Here is a 20,026-nt window from a genome sequence, read left to right as displayed (position 1 = left end):
TTCCCAATATCAGGGTCTTTTCCAGGGAGTCTTCTCTTCTCATGAGGTGGCCAAAGTCTTGGAGCCTCAGCTTCAGGATCTGTCCTTCCAGTGAGCACTCAGGGCTGATTTCCTTCAGAATGGATAGGTTGGATCTTCTTGCAGTTCATGGGACTCTCAAGAGTCTCCTCCAGCACCAGAATTCAAAAGCATCAATTCTTCGGCGATCAGCCTTCTTTATGGTCCAGCTCTCACTTCCATACATCACTACTTGGAAAACCATAGCTTTAAATATATGGACCTTTGTCGGCAGGGTGATGTCTCTGCTTTTTAGGATGCTTTAATGGCCCTCAACCAGCTCATCACTAAACCCAGACCCTGGTCCATGCCCGATTCAGATGTTATGCAGAACTAGAGCTGTGTGTCTTCAGCATGCTGGAGACATTTTGCTCTGAATCCTCTAGTGCGGGCATGGCCAAACTTGACCCTCCAGATGTTTTGGGACTACAACTCCCATCATCACTGACCGCTGGTCCTGTTAGCTAGGGATGATGGGAGTTGTGGTCCCAAAACATCTGGAGGGCCGAGTTTGTCTATGCCTGGTTCAAAGGCTTGGAAAGCATGCAGATTTTCCCCTCTTAAAAAAATCTGCATGGATTTGAGATGAAGCAGACTGGGCACTCGGCTTATGTGCAAGGGATACGGACCACATTGAGGCTACTGCCTCCACCTCGATGCATAAAATCATAGAATTGTACAGTGGTAACCCAGGTTAAGAACTTAACTCGTTCTGGAGGTCCGTTCTTAACCTGAAACTGTTCTTAACCTGAAGCACCACTTTAGCTATTGGGGCCTCCCGCTGCCGCCGGAGCACGATTTCTGTTCTCATCCTGAAGCAAAGTTCTTAACCCGAGGTACTATTTCTGGGTTAGCAGAGTCTGTAACCTGAAGCGTCTGTAACCTGAAGCATCTGTAACCTCAAGCGTATGTAACCCGAGGTACCACTGTATTGTTGGAAGGGACCCTGAGGGCATAGCTGTCAACTTTCCCCTTTTCTTGCGAGGAATCCTATTCGGAATAAGGGGATTTCCCTTAAAAAAAGGGAAACGTTGACAGCTATGCCTGAGGGTCATCTAGTCCAACCCTCTGCAATGCAGGAATCATTTTGCCCAACGTGGGACTCGAACCCCCAGCCTTGAGCCTTGAGACGTCGAGTCTCCCGCTCTGCCGACTGAAGCGATTCGCCTACCTTTCTTCGGAGTGTTCCAGTCAAACACGAGCCAAGCCAGGTACGCGGCTGCAATCAGCCAGCAGTCCGTACAGAGGATGTACATGAGGATAACAGTGCAGGCCACACCTAGGGCAGAGATGAAGAGCAAGGAGAATTAACTCATTTTGCTAAGAAGGGATTAGTCCTGGCATACAAACACACACCCTCGCCTCTTGAACCCTTCTGCCTCGCTCTTTGCCTGCCTCCCCTGCCCGGCCAAGCTAAATCGGATTGTGTTGTTTAAGGCTTAAGTGACATCACAGCCGACCGGCTAAGCCCTCTGCACAGATTCATCCAAAAAAAGCTTTCTCCAAAGCCACCTCAGGTTACTCCGAAGAGATATTACCAGCCGGCTTCAGAGTTTACCTGGGTCACACGCTCCCAGATGTTTTCAACTTTAGGATGTGCCAATATCAGATTCTCATGTTTCAAGGCTTACATTTGTGCCAAGAACGTGCCAATATCAGATTTTCATTTTTCAAAGCTTCAGTTTAATAATAATAATAATAATAATAATAATAATAATAATAATAATAATAATAATAATTTATTATTTATACCCTGCCCATCTGGCTGGGCTTCCCCAGCCACTCTGGGCGGCTTCCAACTGAATATTAAAAACAATACAGCGTCAGACATTAAAAACTTCCCTAAACATGGAACAAAGCTTCCACAGCAGTTTATTGGTGGTGGGAAATGAAGCCCTTGTTGAAAAATCAACCCATGCGATATACCGTATTTTTCACTCCATAAGGTGCACCAGACCATAAGGCGCACCTAGTTTTTAGAGGGGAAATCAAGAAAAAAAGCCTGTCCGCTTCTCCCAGAGCTTCTGGGGCTTCCTCTTTACCCGCGCGCAACCTCTCCAGCTGGGAAAGGCTGCACGCGGCTAGAGAAGCCATAGCCGCGGGCAGCCTCTCCCACCTGGAAGGGCTGCGCGTGGCTATGGCAAAACCCCCACCTCCCGCAAAAGCGCACAGGAGCTGTGCGCCCTTTAAGGAGCACGCAGCTCCTGCGGGCTTTTCTACGAGGAGGGAGAAGGGACTGACTGGCCGCATCAGTCCCTTCTCCCTCCTGAGGAAAAGCCCGCAAGAACTGCGCCGAGCTTCTGTGCGGCTCTTGAGGGCTTTTCCTGCCTGCCTCCCCCCTGCATTCGCTCCATAAGACGCACACACATTTCCTCTTACCTTTTAGGAGGGAAAAGGTGTGTCTTATGGAGCAAAAAATACGGTAATGCCTTTGAATATGTTATTTTCACCCACATGTGCATTTATGTACACACTTTGTCCACCCGGTACATGCAGTTTGCTACGCGTTACTTGGTGGGAGAACTGCCTGGCAAAATTCAGAGAAGTGCAAATTTCAAAAGGACAGGTGTGTTTTCGTTTGCTTCTTGTTTCGGAAAGTGGGACTTAGGTAGGCTTGCATTTGAATAAGAACCAATTCAAATTTCTCCGTCATCCCAAACTACAACTCCCAATCAGCCACAGCCAGTCCAGCTCAGGCTAACAGGCTGGTGTGGAAACTATGTGCAGCCAACATACCAATTTCTCCAAGATCACTAACACTCACAGTGTTAGAAACTCAGATATATAAGCTAGTTGCCAGATGGCACCTAAACCTAGGTTATGGTTGCCGCAATTGAATGTCTAAGTCTCTTTTTAAAATAATAATGAAAAAGCAATAAGTGCCTTTTTAAAATAATAATACAAAAAGCAACGAGGTTTCTTATTCAGGACAATACCTCAAGGACCGCCTTTTTCCATATGAACCTACCCATACCCTGAAATCATCGTCTAAGGCCCTGCTTCGTGTGCCTACTCCTTGAGAGGTCCGGAGGGTGGCAACGCGAGAACGGGGCCTTCTCTGCAGTGGCTCCCCGTCTATGGAATGCTCTGCCCAGGAAACTGATTTACATCCTATGCCCTTTTAAAATGTGTGTTTTTTGGAGGAAGAGGGGGCTATTGGGGTGTTGTTTTTATTTCTATTATGTATTTTATGGTTCTATATCTTGATTCTGTTCTGTGAACTGCCCTGAGACCCCCGGGTATAGGGTGGTATATAAATTAAATTAAAATAAATATTAATTTCACTTTTTTTGCTGCTTTGTATTTTAAAGGGGGGGAATCTCAAAGTGGTTTACAACGCATTAAAACATCAAAGCAAACAATCCTGAATATAACAAACTCAAGCTTCAAGGGAAATATTTCAGATCCTTCTCTAAGGGACATTTTGCTTTCCCCATGTTTGTTTACCAGCTTAATTTATAGAGTTGCCCCATGGCAGAAGGACTCTAGGAAACCAGGGTGGTGTAGTGGTTAGAGTATCAGTCGCCAACCTGGCAACCAGAGCTCTGCAATCGGACCTACGCCAGTCGCAAAACGTGCCCGGCTAATTTCGAACACTGACCAAGTCTGAGGGCTCATCCAGACTTCCTGTTACACCGTCCATGCTTTAAAGCTCCGCATCCCAGGAAAACCCGCTCTTTAACGCTGAATCGGAACAAACAGCGGTTCGGATTTCCCACGGATTGCTGTTTGTTCCGGCTCGGCACCAAAGAGCAGGGTTTTACGGGGACAGCGCCAGGGCAAAAAGAAAACATAATGTTCAGGCATGAAGCTTTAAACCTAGAAACGCAGGACAAAAGGCGGTCTGGATGAGCCCTGCGCTCTTGCACTTTGCACACTGATAAGAAAACAACAACATGTTTATAAGCGAGGGGAGCAAGAGGGAGGGACCGGTGCCTGCAAGGAACGTTCAGCTCCTGCTATGCTCAAAGGGCAAACTGGGTACAGGTTGTTTTGCCCCATGGGGCAAAGTTCAGACGAGCATAAGCACTCTGCGGGATCAAGCCAAAGGACCATTGAGTTCAACATCCTGTTTACCAAATGCCACCAGGAAACTCAAAGCAGGATACGACCACAAGAGCCTTCTCCTGTTCTTCAGAGGTGCAGCACCTCTGATCCCAGAGGCAGCCATTACCATTAGGACCCCAAGCCATCGATTGCTCCGTCCCCCATGAATTGGTGGTGGTGGTTGTTAAAATCTGCATACCACCATATTCCCGCGGGTCTCACAGTAGTTCGCAAGGTAAAATCGCAGGATAAAAACACAAAACACATAATAAAAACAACCCAATGATCCCCTCTCCCCAACACATTTGAAAGGGCACCCGTCAGACAAAGGCCTGCTTAAAGAGGAACGTTTTTGCCTGGTGCCTAAAGGTGTATAACGAAGGTGCCAGGCGAGTCTCCCTGGGGAGAGCATTCCACAAATGGGGAGCCACTGCAGAAAAGGCCCTGTTCTCGGGTTGCCACCCTCTGGACCTCACATGGAGGAGGCAAACAAAGAAGGGCCTCAAAGGAGGATTTCAGGGTCCAGGTCAGGAGAGAGGCGCTTCTTGAGGTATTGCAGTCCTGATCTGTTTATTTTGCCATTCACTACCTCAGGCATGGGACGTGGGTGGCGCTGTGGGTTAAACCACAGAGCCTAGGACTTGCCGATCAGAAGGTCGACGGTTCAAATCCCCGCGACGGGGAGAGCTCCCGTTGCTCAGTCCCTGCTCCTGCCCACCTAGCAGTTTGAAACTAGCACTTTGAAAGCACGTCGAAGTGCAAGTAGATAAATAGGTACTGCTCTGGCGGGAAGGTAAATGGCGCTTCCGTGCGCTGCTCTGGTTCGCCAGAAGCGGCTTAGTCATGCTGGCCACATGACCCGGAAGCTGTACGCTGGCTCCCTCGGCCAATAAAGCAAGATGAGCGCCACAACCCCAGAGTAGTCCGTGACTGGACCTAAAGGTCAGGGGGCCCTTTACCTTTACCTCAGGCATTACCCCACTCATACCACAACCAATCACATTCAGCAATATGACAACCTACATAAAAAGGGCCATTGCCAAGCCTGTATTTATAAGATACACTCCTAATATCTGGAGCGCTAATACCTTGACTCCTCCCGGGCCATCTCATGCTCCTCTCCCATCTCTCACCTGAGTGGGGCCCAATTCCATACGGCAGAGGGATCTCACCCTCGAGGGTGCAGAACTACTTCCATCCACTCAGTTCTGCATAGGAAAACCATCCTCTGCAGAGTTGCTAAGCAACCACAGTCAGGATACAGCTTTTTTGCAACTTGTGAAAGGGATGCCTTAGCACCGGAGAGAAGGTGGGGCGGCTGTAGCCCTGCAGGTGGGGTTCTCAGGTTGCATTGCCCATGGTGGCGAAAACAAGGGCCAGATTCCCCTCAAAGCCACATGGCAGGGTTGGGTGGGGCCAGGAGCAGAGGTGGCCAGAGCAATGGGTGCAAATGTTACCTTCGTAAAGTTAAAGGTAAAGGGACCCCTCACCATTAGGTCCAGTCATGACCGACTCTGGGGTTGCGGCGCTCATCTCGCTTTATTGGCCAAGGGAGCCGGCATACAGCTTCCGGGTCATGTGGCCAGCATGACTAAGCCGTTTCTGGCGAACCAGAGCAGTGCACAGAAACACCGTTTACCTTCCCACTGGAGTGGTACCTATTTATCTACTTGCACTTTGACATGCTTTCAAACTGCTAGGTTGACAGGAGCAGGGACCGAGCAACGGGAGCTCACCCCGTCGCGGGGATTTGAACCGCCGACCTTCTGATCGGCAAGTCCTAGGCTCTGTGGCTTAACCCACAGCGCCACCTGCGTCCGGTTGCCTTTGTACTGTAGCCCAATTTCCACACACACACACACACACACACACACTTCTTTCCATCGAGGCCAGGGGTCAGCAAACTTTTTCAGCTGTGGGCCGGTCCACTGTCCCTCAGACCTTGTGGGGGGCTGGACTTTATTTTGAAGGAGGAAAAAATGAACGAATTCCTATGCCCTTCAAATAACCCAGAGATGTATTTTAAATAAAAGCACACATTCTGCTCATGTAAAAAGACGCTGATTCCCGGACCGCCCGCAGGCCGGATTTAGAAGGCGATTGGGCTGCATCCGGCCCACGGACCTTAGTTTGCCTACCCCTGATCTAGGCAAATAAGAAGCATCATCAGAGTTGAGGGACACAGTCCAACCAAGAAAAAACATTTGAGGCACAATTAGGGTGTGGCTTGAGAAAGCGGTGCATGGCTTGGGGAGATTTCTGAGGGTCAGGTAAAGTTTGGGTGGGCTGCATTGTCCCCCATGCCTGAAATACCCCCACCCACATTGCGTGCTGTCTAGGTGCTAGTGCAAATCTGTTTTGCTTCCACGTGCGCCATGTTAGAGAGAGCCAGTTCTCCACAACGACAAACCCCTCCTGGCTCAGAAAAGACGTCCACCTTTCTTTTCTTTGATAGCAATGACCCAAAGTTGCAGGCCACCCCCTGTTCCCAATTTAACCATGGCGGACCCTCCCTCCATTCATTTATCTGCGCTAGGGGCCCTTTAAGGGACGCAGGTGGTGCTGTGGGTTAAACCACAGAGCCTAGGACTTGCCAACTAGAAGGTCGGCGGTTCGAATTCCCGTGACGGGGTGAGCTCCCGTTGCTTGGTCCCTGCTCCTGCCCTCCTAGCAGTTCGAAAGCACATCAAAGTGCAAGTAGATAAATAGGTACCGCTCTGGTGGGAAGGTAAACGGCATTTCCGTGCGCTGCTCTGGTTCGCCAGAAGCAGCTTAGTCATGCTGGGCACATGACCCGGAAGCTGTACACCGACTCCCTTGGCCAATAAACCCCCGAGTCGGCCACGACTGGACCCAATGGTCAGGGGTCCCTTTACCTTTACCTTTAGGGACCCTTTGGGGGAAGCCATAATCTTCTGTGAATCCTGAGTCTACCACGAATCAGGTCTGCTGGGGCCCCCTCACATTCTAAGAATATATGAAACGCCCATATTTGTCGTCTGATGTTTGAGGAACATCCTGTTATTTACTCAGCACTATCCGTTTAAGGCATGTTAGAACGCTTCCAAAAAAACAGAGGCACATGAGCTTATCCGCCTCGTGCCGCCCCGGCTGAAGAACACGGCACTCCAAAGCTTGCCAGCAGGGAAACGGAGAACGAAACATAACAAGAGGACTGACAACAAATGCAGGCCACTTTTGGACATAATCTTGGCACCGGGTGTGTTTTCTTCACATGCAATGTTCAGCATTCCCAAGGTATGGGGAATGAGGATGCCATCGTACCTCCATTTAACACAGGGATCGGCAAGGCTTACCAGGCACGGCGCAGCGCGGGGACTCTCTTCCGCGGCTCCGGAAATCGCTTCTGTGCAACTCAACGCGGGAAATCGCGTCTGCACATGTCTGTGGCGCCAGAAATCACTTCTGCGCATGCCCAGATGCTGAAAATCGTGCCTGCGCAGAAGCGATTTCTAGCGTCTAGGCATGTGCAGAAGCGATTTCCGGAGCCGTGGAAAAGAGTCCCCGCTGGTTTAGGGGCAGCTCATGGGCGGGTTAAGCAACCCTCATGGGCCACTTCCAGTCCATGGGCCTTAGGTTGCTGACCTCTGATTTATCGCTTGCCACTTGAAGGAGGCTACGTTTAGAAGTGAGGCCTGCAGTAATATGTCCCCGTCACCCACATTCAGTTAGATTTTTTTTTTGATCCACCGAGCACCCGGCACTGGGCTGTTTTGGGGTTTGTGAAGCTCTCCCTAGCTTGTCAGCACTTCCAGGGTTCCAGCAAAACCTGCTCCCTCTCGTGCAAAGATGGTGCTGTTTTGGCAGTCGGGGAGCTGAAGAAGACTGGACATATTAAATGGGGGTGGTACTTAGATCTCGTTGCTGTTGAGGGTGAAACTATGGCGACGGAAGTGTCTGGGTTTCCAGGAATCTACCAGGAATTTGCTGCTTGGTTCGAACCAATGCAGAACTCACCCCTAGCTCCAACAAAATTAAAAAAATCCTTCCAGTAGCACCTTAAAGGTAAAGGTAAAGGTACCCCTGCCCGTACGGGCCAGTCTTGACAGACTCTAGGGTTGTGTGCCCATCTCACTTAAGAGGCCGGGGGCCAGCGCTGTCCAGAGACACTTCCGGGTCACGTGGCCAGCGTGACAAAGCTGCATCTGGCAAGCCAGCGCAGCACACAGAAACGCCATTTACCTTCCCGCCAGTAAGCGGTCCCTATTTATCTACTTGCACCCGGGGGTGCTTTCAAACTGCTAGGTTGGCAGGCGCTGGGACCGAGCAACGGGAGCGCACCCCGTCGCGGGGATTCGAACCGCCAACCTTTCGATCGGCAAGCCCTAGGCGCTGAGGCTTTTACCCACAGCGCCACCCGCGTCCCTTAGCACCTTAGAGACCAACTAAGTTTGTTATTGGTGTGACCTTTCGTGTGCATGCACACTTCTTCAGATATGTGCATCTCGTGCATGCACACAGATTTCATGCATGCACACGAAAGCTCATACCAATAACAAACTTAGTTGGCCTCTAAGTTGCTAAAGGAAGGATTTTTTTCAGACCAACATGGCTACCTACACTAGCTCCAGTCCTATTATTATTATTATTATTATTATTATTATTATTATTATTATTATTATTATTATTATTTATCTACCGCCCTATACCCAAAGGTCTCAGGGCAGTTCACAGAAAAGATCACAATATATAAAATCAAAATAAAAACAATAACTCAATAACACCGCTCCGCAAAAAAGGTACATTTTAAAAGAGTATAGGATGTCAATCAGGTCAACCAAAGGCCTGGTTAAAAAGGAATGTTTTTGCCTGGCGCCTAAAGGTGTATAATGAAGGAGCCAGGCGAACTTCCCTGGGGAGAACATTCCATAGACAGGGAGCCAATGCAGAGAAGGCCCCGTTCTTGTGTTGCCACCCTCCAGACCTCTCAAGGAGGAGGCACACGAAGAACAGCCTCAGAAGATGATTTCAGGATTCGGGTAGGTTCATATGGAAAGAGACAGTCCTTGAGGTATTGTGGTCCTAAGCTTTATAGGTCAAACCCAGCACTTTGAATTGGGCCCGGAAACCAATTGGTAGCAAGTGCAGTCGGACCAGTAAGACACTATTTCTCAATTGACTGGGGTTGGGGGAATCTAAGCATAAAACAAAATGTGCTTTGTAAAAACCCTGTAGAACACGAATGAGGAACTTCACACCCAGGGGCTAAACATGGTCCTGCGGACTCCCTCCCAGGACACACCTGTTGCCAGCCCTGCTTTCCTCTCCATTGGAGTGCTTCAACAACAACAACAACAACTGGCTGGGCTTCCCCAGCCACTTCTATCTGGCTAGAATGTGTCCTTCAATTCTTCTTGGTTGCTTTTGAGTGTGTCTAGAAACTAGCCTTCTGTACACAGGTAGAATCATGGAATGGTAGAGTCAGAAGGAACCCCAAGGTTCATCTAGTCCAGCCCCCTCAGGGTCCCTTTCCAATTCTTCAGTCCTATGAGTCTACGATCCCCTTGGCTGGAGATGCACAGACTGTTAGAATTCCTGCTCCGTGACTGCAGTCATGGGATTCTTGTCTTTCACATGACGGTATATGTTTTGACTCCACAGAGTGGGAAGTGATGGAGACAGGATGTTTGTGTTACTGTGTTCTGTGAAGTAGGACTATTGTCCTTTGTTCTTTTTCTCTTTGCTGTCTGATGCTAGAGAGAGAGGGAGCCATGTTGCAGTGCTCCCTGTGTAAAGGTAAAGGTAAAGGGACCCCTGACCATTAGGTCCAGTCGTGGCCAGCTCTGGGGTTGCAGCGCTCATCTCACTTTATTGGCCGAGGGAGCCGGCGTACAGCTTCCAGGTCATGTGGCCAGCATGACTAAGCCGCTTCTGGTGAACCAGAGCAGCACACGGAAACACCGTTTACCTTCCCGCTGGAGCGGTACCTATTTATCTACTTGCACTTTGACGTGCTTTCGAACTGCTAGGTTGGCAGGAGCAGGGACCGAGCAACAGGAGCTCACCCCGTCGCAGGGATTCGAACCGCCAACCTTCTGATCGGCAAATCCTAGGCTCTGTGATTTAACCCACAGCGCCACCCGCGTCCCACTCCCTGTGTGTTTATATGTAAATAAAGTAGATTAGCCAAAACGCTGAGTTGCTGAGGTCTGTTACGCATGATGCACAAATTCTGCGGATCCCTCAGTGTGCCGGTGTCGGTTGGCATCGGTCGCTGGGATGTTCGGGCAGAAGAAAGCTTTTGAAGCTCCTGAACCATCGACCAGGAGGGAGGAATCATGCCAATCTGGCATGTGTCTCTGCCAGGGTCCTACTCGAGTGTAGGCTGAGCTCCTGACACAGACATGGTTTAAAAACAGACCTGCCAACCAACCGCCGACTTGAAACCAGAAAGGCACTTGGCTTACCCATGATGAGGAAACTCAGCACCCATTGTAGTACTGAGATGATCTGCAGTTGCTTCTCTACTTTAGACTTAGACAGCCAGGACAGATCCTGAAACGCGGAGAGGATACCGGACCCCGTGCCTGGAGAGAGAAAGGGGGAGGGGGGAGAGAAAAGGAGAAAGGCTTGGTCACCAGGTCCTTTGGCAGAAACAAAAAGCAGGAAAGCATGCACAGAGTCTCAAAATTGCAGTCGCTTTCTGATTGTAGGAATTAAGACATATAAACCATGGTCCTATTTACTTTACAGTGAAAGGGGAACTGGGCTACACATCCTGGCATTAATAATAATAATAATAATAATAATAATAATAATGGGACAGAGGAACTTACGGTCTTCAAATAAAAACATCCTGAAGGTCCCAGGCCACAGAGAGTTTAGGCTGGCCTCAACTAGAGCCAGGGCTGGGGAGGGCAGGATATAAATAAAATTTATTTATTATTATTATTATTATTATTATTATTATTATTATTATTATTATTATTATTATTATATTTATATCCCGCCCATCTGGCTGGGTTTCCCCAGCCACTCTGGGCAGCTTCCAACGGAATATTAAAATACAATAGTCTATTAAGCATTAAAAGCTTCCCTAAACAGGGCTGCCTTCAGATGTCTTCTAAGACTGGTAGTTGTTGTTCTCTTTGACAACTGGTGGGAGGGCGTTCCACAGGGCGGGTGCCACTACCGAGAAGGCCCTCTGCCTGGTTCCCTGTAACTTGGCTTCTCGCAGGGAGGGAACCGCCAGAAGGCCCTCGGACCTGGAAAGACCCTCGGACCTGGACCTCAGTGTCCGGGCAGAACGATGGGGATCCAAATGGTCCGCTTCTTCCAGGCGTGCCCATAAGCCCCACCCACCACCCCATGACCTCCAGAGAAGGACTCGGCCAGGGGTAGCCAATGAGGTGCACGGCAGAAGTCGTTGGACTACAACTTCCATCAGCCTTAGCCAGCATGGACATTGACCAGGAATGATAGGAATTGTAGTCCAACAACAACTGGAGGGTACCACTTTGACTACCTACCCCTAGTCAAAGGATTAGGTCTAGAGCAGGGTTTCCCAAACTTGGGTTTCCAGCTGGTTTTTGGACTACAACTCCCATCATCCCTAGCTAGCAGGGCCAGTAGTCATGGATAATAATAATAATAATAAATCTGATTTATACCCTGCCCTCCCCAGCCAAGGCCGGGCTCAGGGCGGCTAACAAGCAATAATAAAAACAAGTTGATTGAAATACAACTTAAAATACAACATTAAAATATTGAAACATTAAAATATTAAAGTGCAGCCTCATCACAGGAGGAGAAAGGAAAAAAGAAAGAGGGGGAGGGAATCAAATTGGCTCCAAGCCAAAGGCCAGGCGGAACAACTCTGTCTTACAGGCCCTGCGGAAAGAAATCAGATCCTGCAGGGCCCTGGTCTCATGAGGCAGAGCGTTCCACCAGGCCGGAGCCAGTGCTGAAAAGGCCCTGGCTCTGGTTGAGGCTAATCTGACTTCCTTAGGGACTTCTAGGTTGTTGCTATTTATGGACCTGAAGGTCCTCCGTGGGGCATACCGGGAGAGGCGGTCCCATAGGTACGAGGGTCCTAGGCCGTGAAGGGCTTTAAAGGTCAAAACCAGCACCTTGAACCTGACCCTGTACTCCACCGGGAGCCAGTGCAGCTGGAAAAGCACTGGGTGAATCTGCTCCCATGGCAGAGACCCCGTGAGGAGCCTCGCTGCAGCATTCTGCACCCGCTGGAGTTTCTGAGTCAGCTTCAAGGGCAGCCCTGCGTAGAGCGAATTACAGTAGTCAAGCCTGGAGGCGACCGTCACCTCCCTGGAAAGGGAGGCATCAAGGATTACACCCAAACTCTTAACGGAAGGCAATGGAACTAATTGGGCCCCCGCAAGAGAAGGGAATTGGTCCCTCATCCCCATGCCATCCCGACCCAGCCAGAGGACCTCTGTCTTCGAAGGATTTAGTTTCAATCGGCTCCCACGAAACCATCCAAAAACAGCTGGAGACCCAAGTTCTAGACCCTGCTCCTGAAGGGACAGGCATTTAATGGTATGCAGTGTAATGATGAAACCCATAATCTGTTTTTGGTTAACATTTGGTGATTTCTTAATGGCGACAATTTCGTTACAAGGTGGTGTTGCTTTAATACTATGTAGGTAATAGATTGTGGCTGTTTTTAAAAAAACACTTTATGTATTTGTAGTCATGTTTATTCAGCGTCCTTTTTTTTCTTTTCAAAAGGCATGCAAGAAATTTTATTTGTTTGTATGCTAGCTGCTCTTGGGAGCCATTGGCAGAAGGGCAGCATAAAAGCCACTTGAAAAATAAATACATGCAGAACTTGTGGCCTAATTTTTGGCAATAAAGCAGATCCAACAAGACATAACTGGATCACGCCAAGGATCCAGCATTCTGTCTCACAAAGGCAGATCAGATGCCTCAGAGATGTTCACAAGGAGAACATTAATTCAAAGTCTTGGAACTGGTATTCAGCTGGTCAAGTCAGCAATAGACCACATTGTCCGTGATAATCTGCCCAGTCTCTTTATAAAGAAGCGTAAACCAGTTCTGTTCACAGCTGAAATATACTGACAACGCCTGTGAGCATGGTCTCAACACTCTCATTTGCAGCATTCTCCTTAAAAAGGGTCACAGAAAACGTTACAAGCCCAATACAGTGGTACCTCGGTCTACGAACAGCCCTGCTAACGAACTATTCGGTATACGAACTCCGCAAAACCGTTAGTGTTCTGGTTAGCAAACTTTACCTCGGTCTACGAATGGAAGCCGAACGGTGGAAGGGCACCAGCGGCAGGAGGCCTCATTAGGGAACGCTCCTCGGTTTAAGAATGGTTTTGGTTTAAGAACGGACTTCCAGAACGGATTAAGTTCGTAAACCGAGATACCACTGTACACAGCCTTCCTTCAACCTCACCCCAAGTCCAAGACTGCAGTGTTAGAAACTCAGGTGAACCAGGGTTAAAGGTAAAGGTAAAGGGACCCCTGAACATTAGGTCCAGTCCTGACCGACTCTGGGGTTGCAGCGCTTATCTCGCTTTATTTGCCAAGGGAGCCGGTGTACAGCTTCCGGGTCATGTGGCCAGCATGACTAAGCCGCTTCTGGCGAACCAGAGCAGCACACGGAAACGTTGTTTACCTTCCAGCCAGAGGGGTACCTATTGATCTACTTGCACTTGACGTGCTTTTGAACTGCTAGGTTGGCAGGAGCAGGGACCGAGCAACGGGAGCTCACCCCGTCGCGGGGATTCGAACCGCCGACCTTCTGATCAGCAAGCCCTAGGCTCTGTGGTTTAACCCACAGCGCCACCCGCGTCCCATAGGGGAACTTACCAGGAAACTGATAGTGAGAGGCTTAAACAAGCCTGCAACCCGCTATCTGCTGCAGCGTTTAAAAGGGGAATGTAAAACTCTGCTAAGTTATAGAACTTGCAAGCGCAAGTTAGGAAGGATATTAATAAACAATATATCCTCTCCTGCCTCCCTGAACATTCCCACGAAATGCAGCTTTTTACGGAAAAATCTATGTGAGAGGCCGCTCAGCCACCCAGCTGGTTGGGCAGAGCCCGCGGGTCCCTGCGGAATAAAGGAGTCCAGCCACCAACCGGAGCAAATAGCTGTAGACCAAAGTTTATTGCGCAACAGGTTCAAAGAGAAATTTTGAACCCCGAGGATGGGGTGACAAAGACTTTTAAAACTTCCCCACCATATCCCAGAATACAGTTCGTACAGCATCATTGCTACATCACTGACGTGTCACAAAAGGGGAGGGGTAGACAGGGGTTACACTAGTTTAACCTTGGCAAACATGTCCAGACAAGTCCTTGGTACAAGATTAGCATAAGCAGACATGGCAGGGCAAGACTCAGGTATAAGATTAGCCTAGGCAAATACCTCTGAAGTCCCACCACCCAAAGTACAATAGAACTTCCTTTGCATGTCTGGACCCCTTGGCAAGTCTGGGGATGGGATTAGGCTTTCCTTGGCCAACAATCACCTCAGCAATTGTCACCTCTGGGCACTTCCAGGAGTCCCTATTTTTCAAGGGCAAAATACGTGTTGGAATGGAGGAAACTGGCAAAGGAGTTGATTTTATATAATTGTTAAAGCTAGGTAACTTCCCTTGAGCTGCCAAGTCGAAAGGATACATTTATGCATAATATTTGTAACATATAACAACTTTAAAGATGTGCCCCCCCCACCGTAATTTCCGTAACAAGCTTTACACAAGAACAAGCTGCCAAGACCAAGCTTTGTCCCATGTGAGAAAGTCATATGGCAGACCGAGATGTGACCGTGAGGGTGGCAGTGCAGGAATCCCCACAAGTAAGTAATTTGCAGAGGAGCCACAAGGACGCAATTCCATCGCTGTGGCATTCCTTGCCCATGTGGACAGGGGGCTTCCCAGATATGGGGAGAAAACAGCAACGCCAAAAGTCAACGGCCTTTCAAATAGCCTTGGTCCCAAAGATCAGCAAAACAGAAGGCCTGAGATTGAGCCACGAGATCCCTGCCAACTTTTTGTTTCCTTACGTTGCAAGATTCCACAGGGGCTTGAACTTTTCGGCAGATGGACTATGGAAAGGGGAGGATTCGGCTAACACGCCCCCCTCCAAACCAAACCAAAACAGCCCAGGCTCCTTGTTTGCAAGCAACTTCCGTCGATCCATAAATGGGCACAGAGGAGGTTACACATTGACGGATCCCCGAGAGACAGGAAATCCCAAGACGACTCTTGGGGACCAGAATTTGCTTTTCGGTTTAACTATTCGCAAAGCCAGGAACAAGGCACTTTCAGGCGAAGTCCGGCCTCTGACAGTCGCTGTGCATCCAGCACAGCAAAGGCAATTGTGACTGTTTTCATCACCAGCTTGGCGGCGGGGGGAGACTTGCTTTACACAAACGTAACCCAGACATGTAAATTTAAAAATGCATTTCAATGTTTTATTTCACAATATGCATTTTTTAAAAACAAGTTAACCTCACGTTTTTCAAAACGTAAACAAAAGCAGGTTTAAAAAAGAAATCGGAAATTTTATTTGCAACATAACATAAACCCCCATCCCCCAATACAGAAATCCACCCTCATTAAACGTGAACATAACATACAATAAGCATAACATAAAGGTAAAGGTAAAGGTAAAGGGACCCCTGCCCGTTAGGTCCAGTCATGGCCGACTCTGGGGTTGCGGCACTCATCTCGCTTTACTGGCCGAGGGAGCCAGCGTACAGCTTCCAGGTCATGTGGCCAGCATGACTAAGCCGCTTCTGGCGAACCAGAGCAGCGCACGGAAACGCTGTTTACCTTCCCGCCAGAGCGGTACCTATTTATCTACTTGCACTTTGATGTGCTTTCGAACTGCTAGGTTGGCAGGAGCAGGGACTGAGCAACGGGAGCTCACCCCGTCGCGGGGATTCGAACCGCCGACCTTCTGATCGGCAAGCCCTAGGCTCTGTGGTTTAACCCACAGCGCCACCCGCATCCCAAGCATAACATACAACAATACAAACAACCAAATAAAAGACTTCCTTTATCCTGCATCTAGCCTCCTTATTTACTTCTTATAAGCCATTTCCTTTATGAATAATAAATATCCACAAAGTCTCCTGCAGACATTAATCAAAACAAGTCCAGGTATGTGTTTTAGGGTACTGTTTTGTGAAGTATTCTCTGCAATTTCCCCTTGCAGTTTAAACATCTAACTTCATCAGTAATTTTAATGTGCATTTTATAGTGTTACTCAGAGGTTATAATTAAGTGATATAAAAACCATGTTAAATAAATACCGTATTTTTCGCCCTATAGGACGCACTTTCCCCCCTCCAAAAATGAAGGGGAAATGTGTGTGCGTCCTATGGGGCGAATGCAGGCTTTCGCTGAAGCCTGGAGAGGGAGACCCCGCCGCCAGCCCCACAAGCTCCAGGGACAGCTGGGAGGCGCAACGCGTCTTCCCGCTGTCCCCGGACCTGGTCTGAAGGCGGGCGGCAGGGAGAAGAGCGCTTCTCCCCGCTGCCGGCCCCACAAGCGCCTGGGGGGAAAATAAATCCCCCCCCTTTATTTCCCCCCCAAAAAACTTGTTGCATCCTATGGGCCGGTGCGTCCTATGGGGCGAAAAATACGGTAAATGCACCAGGTCTCAAATGACAGGAGGTTCCTCTCTCTCTTGGCTTGCACCTGGAGATTTATTTTGGGGAGAATTTTGAGTCGGTAAGAACCCTTGGGCAAGAGGGATGATAATGTTCCACATCTCCCTCTTCCCTCAATAGTAGTAAATTCTCCAAAGGCTGCTTTTACTGGGTTTGTCTCCTTAAGTCAGCGTAACTGGAAGCTAAAATGGCTTTTTCATTCATTTTTAATCGGTTTGTTTAGTGATATTGTAAGTCAAGCAACAGGGGAAGGAACAAGGAAGCAGGCGCACAGACGGGCTTTTGATCTTCAGATGAAGGGTGGTATTATACAAAATTAATAATAATTTGCCACAAGCATTATTATCCAAGAACGCAATTGCCCCCCATCTGTGCAAGACACACACCAGACTTCAGCATCCTTCAATGGGTACACTCCAGAGCTGTGGTGTGTGTCTTGCTACTTAGATACCTTGATACCTAGAACAGGTATCTAGATATCAATGTCCTGTCCTGGTTAAAGTGTCAGAATAAGGGCAGGGAGACTCAGGTTCGTAACACACTCAGCCCTAAATCTTACTGGATTACCTTGAGTTAGTCACCATCTCTCAGCTTTACACGGGGATCACAGGAAAGCAGGCTACATAAAGCATGGGTAGGCCAACTAAGGCCCAGGGGCCAGATCTGGCTCAATCGCCTTCTAAATCCGGCCTGCAGACAGTCCAGGAATCAGTGTGTTTTTACATGAGTAGAATGTGTCCTTTTATTTAAAATTCATCTCTGGGTTATTTGTGGGGCATAGGAATTCGTTCTTTTTTCAGAATATAGTCCGGCCCCCCACAAGGTCTGAGGGACAGTGGACCGGCCCCCAGCTGAAAAAGTTTGCTGACCCCTGACATAAAGCCAGCCATCAGAGCGCAAACAAATGATAAGATCCCTTTTAGATTTCACGTTGGCGATATAGAAGTAACAACAGATTTTAGAGTTAGTCAAGAGTACAGTCAGACCTCATGTTACATCCGCTTCATGTTACATTCTTTCAGGATACATCCTGTGGCGACCCGGAAGTACCGGAAAGGGTTACTTCCGGGTTTTGCCACTCACGCATGTGCAGAAGCGCAAAATGACGTCACACGCATGCACAGAAGCGGCGAATCGCAACTCACGCGTGCACAGACGCGGCGCTTCAGGTTGCACTCTTTTCATGTTGCGAACGGGCCTCCGGAACGGATCCCGTTCGCAACCAGAGGTACCACTGTACTTGGAGAGAGGCTGGGAGAAGGACTCAGAGCTCTTGTCTCCTCTAATCCACCAGGTTTCGGACGCGACACAGACCCCAGCAACGTCCCATTGCCAGATGTGACAGTATACCCAGAATGGCAAGTCCTTTCAAAATTTGCTTCGCTGAGGTCAACAACCCTCCCCGGTCCCCATATTTGCACTGAAGGATGGGAGCATGGGATGCTTTGTGAAGGGGCAAAAAACTAGGCTTCATTTCACCTGGGGCAAAAGCCCAGTTTGGCACACAAAACACACACAGGCTGGGAGTCTCAATGGTGCTCCTCTTCATCTGGGGCTAAAAAAAAACCTTGGCTAGCCCCCCTGTAGCTACATTGGTGCCTCAGGTTAAGAACTTAATTCATTCCGGAGGTCCGTTCTTAACTTGAAACTGTTCTTAACCTGAAGCATCACTTTAGCTAATGGGGCCTCCCGCTTCCTGAGCACGATTTCTGTTCTCATCCTGAAGCAAAGTTCTTAACCCAAAGTACTATTTCTAGGTTAGCGGAGTCTGTAACCTGAAGTGTCTGTAACCCAAGGTACCACCATACAGTAAAAGGTAAAGGTAAGGTAAAGGACACCTGGACAGTTAAGTCCAGTCAAAGGCGACTATGGGGTTGCGTCGCTCATCTCACTTTCAGGCCGAGGGAGCCGGCATTTGTCCACAAGACAGCTTTCCAGGTCATGTGGCCAGCAGGAATAAACTTCTGGCACAACAGGACTCTGTGACGGAAACCAGAGCGCACGGAAATGCCGTTTACCTTCCCCCCGGAGTGGTACCTATTTATCTACTTGCACTGGTGTGATTTCGAACTGCTAGGTTGGCAGGAGCTGGGACAGAGCAACGGTAAATCACTCCATCGTGGGGATTCGAACCACTGACCTTCCGATTGTCAAGCTCAAGAGACTCAGTGGTTTAGACCACAGTGCCACCCGCCACAGCACTGTTTTCTACCCAGAATAGGCTTATTCATCCATGCAAGTCACCACCTGGTTGCTATATAGCCAAGGAAAGAAATGACATACATTTGAGAACCAGCCCCTGACGAGTCACCTGTCCCCGTGGATAAGCAGCTAATTCTGCTCTCACTGTCGCAACACTTTTTCTGGCACTCGCTAACAGTAGGTGGGGTGGCAGAGAATCCGAAATAGTCCAATCCAGAAGTCACAGCAGAGGTTATATTTTGTGAGAATCCTCCGGGGAAAAAATCTCTCAGAGGACATGTTGACGGCATTTTACCATTGTACTGTGGAGAGGGTATTAACTTATGGTCTCTGTGTGTGGTTTGGGAGCTGCACGGCCAGGGGAAAAACAATGCTGTCCAGGGTTGTAAAGACTGCGGAGAGAATAATTGGGCGAACTCTTCCCACCTTGGATCAAATCTATGCTTCCAGGTGCCACAAGAAAGCTGCAGAGATAGTGCAGGATAGTGCGCACCCCAGAAATGATCTCTTTCAGCTTCTGCCTTCTGGAAGAAGGTACAGGGTTATAAAGACTAGGACAAGCTGCCTGAGAAACAGTTTCTACCCAAATGTGATTTTGGTTTTAAACGCAGTGTAAGGAGTCTCTATGGGATTATATTGTATTTAAAAATGGGGTATCAGAGTTTTTAGGGGGCTAACCAGGTTGGGATAGCTGGGGTAGCAGGCTTGTTGGTTTTGAATGTCTTATGTAGATTCCCCCCCCCCCAATTTCGTTGTTCTGTATGGGACAATGACAATAAAGATTATCGTATTGTATTGTATCGCAATGCCACCTCTGCCCAAATGACTTCCACCCATCTTGTGGGCCATTGGGCAGTTGCGATGGCTGTGGTGTGCCCTTTTTATGGGCTTTGGTCTCCATCTGAGGTTGAGACTCCAAGCCACCTGCCAACTGGTGGACGCATCACATTTTCATGCCTTGCGCTCTTGGCCAGAGGTCGCCAATCTGCTGCTTCTCCTGGAGGTCTCATAGAACAGGAGGGGAAAAAATGTTTCCCAAAAAAGCGGATAATCAGACATACCTCTTTCACGTGCCCCCTCGCCTTGC

General features: G+C 48.8%; 1 protein-coding gene across 1 annotated transcript in view; it reads right to left on the bottom strand.

Annotated features, from left to right (window-relative positions):
- The window catches only part of DGAT2 (diacylglycerol O-acyltransferase 2), a 68,421-nt gene that overhangs the window by 17,196 nt on the left and 31,199 nt on the right, over positions 1–20,026 (bottom strand). The window contains exons 2-3 of the mRNA XM_028725885.2: positions 10,533–10,652; positions 1,229–1,336 (exon numbers count right to left, since the gene is read on the bottom strand). Coding sequence (XP_028581718.2) covers positions 1,229–1,336; positions 10,533–10,652 — 228 coding nt within the window. The remainder of the gene's footprint in view (positions 1–1,228; positions 1,337–10,532; positions 10,653–20,026) is intronic.

The sequence above is a fragment of the Podarcis muralis genome, chromosome 4, assembly GCF_964188315.1.
Source record: "Podarcis muralis chromosome 4, rPodMur119.hap1.1, whole genome shotgun sequence".
NCBI classification, from domain to species: Eukaryota; Metazoa; Chordata; class Lepidosauria; order Squamata; family Lacertidae; genus Podarcis; species Podarcis muralis.
The sequence above is the reverse complement of the archived record's forward strand: the minus strand, read 5'-3'. Positions and strand labels throughout refer to the sequence as shown.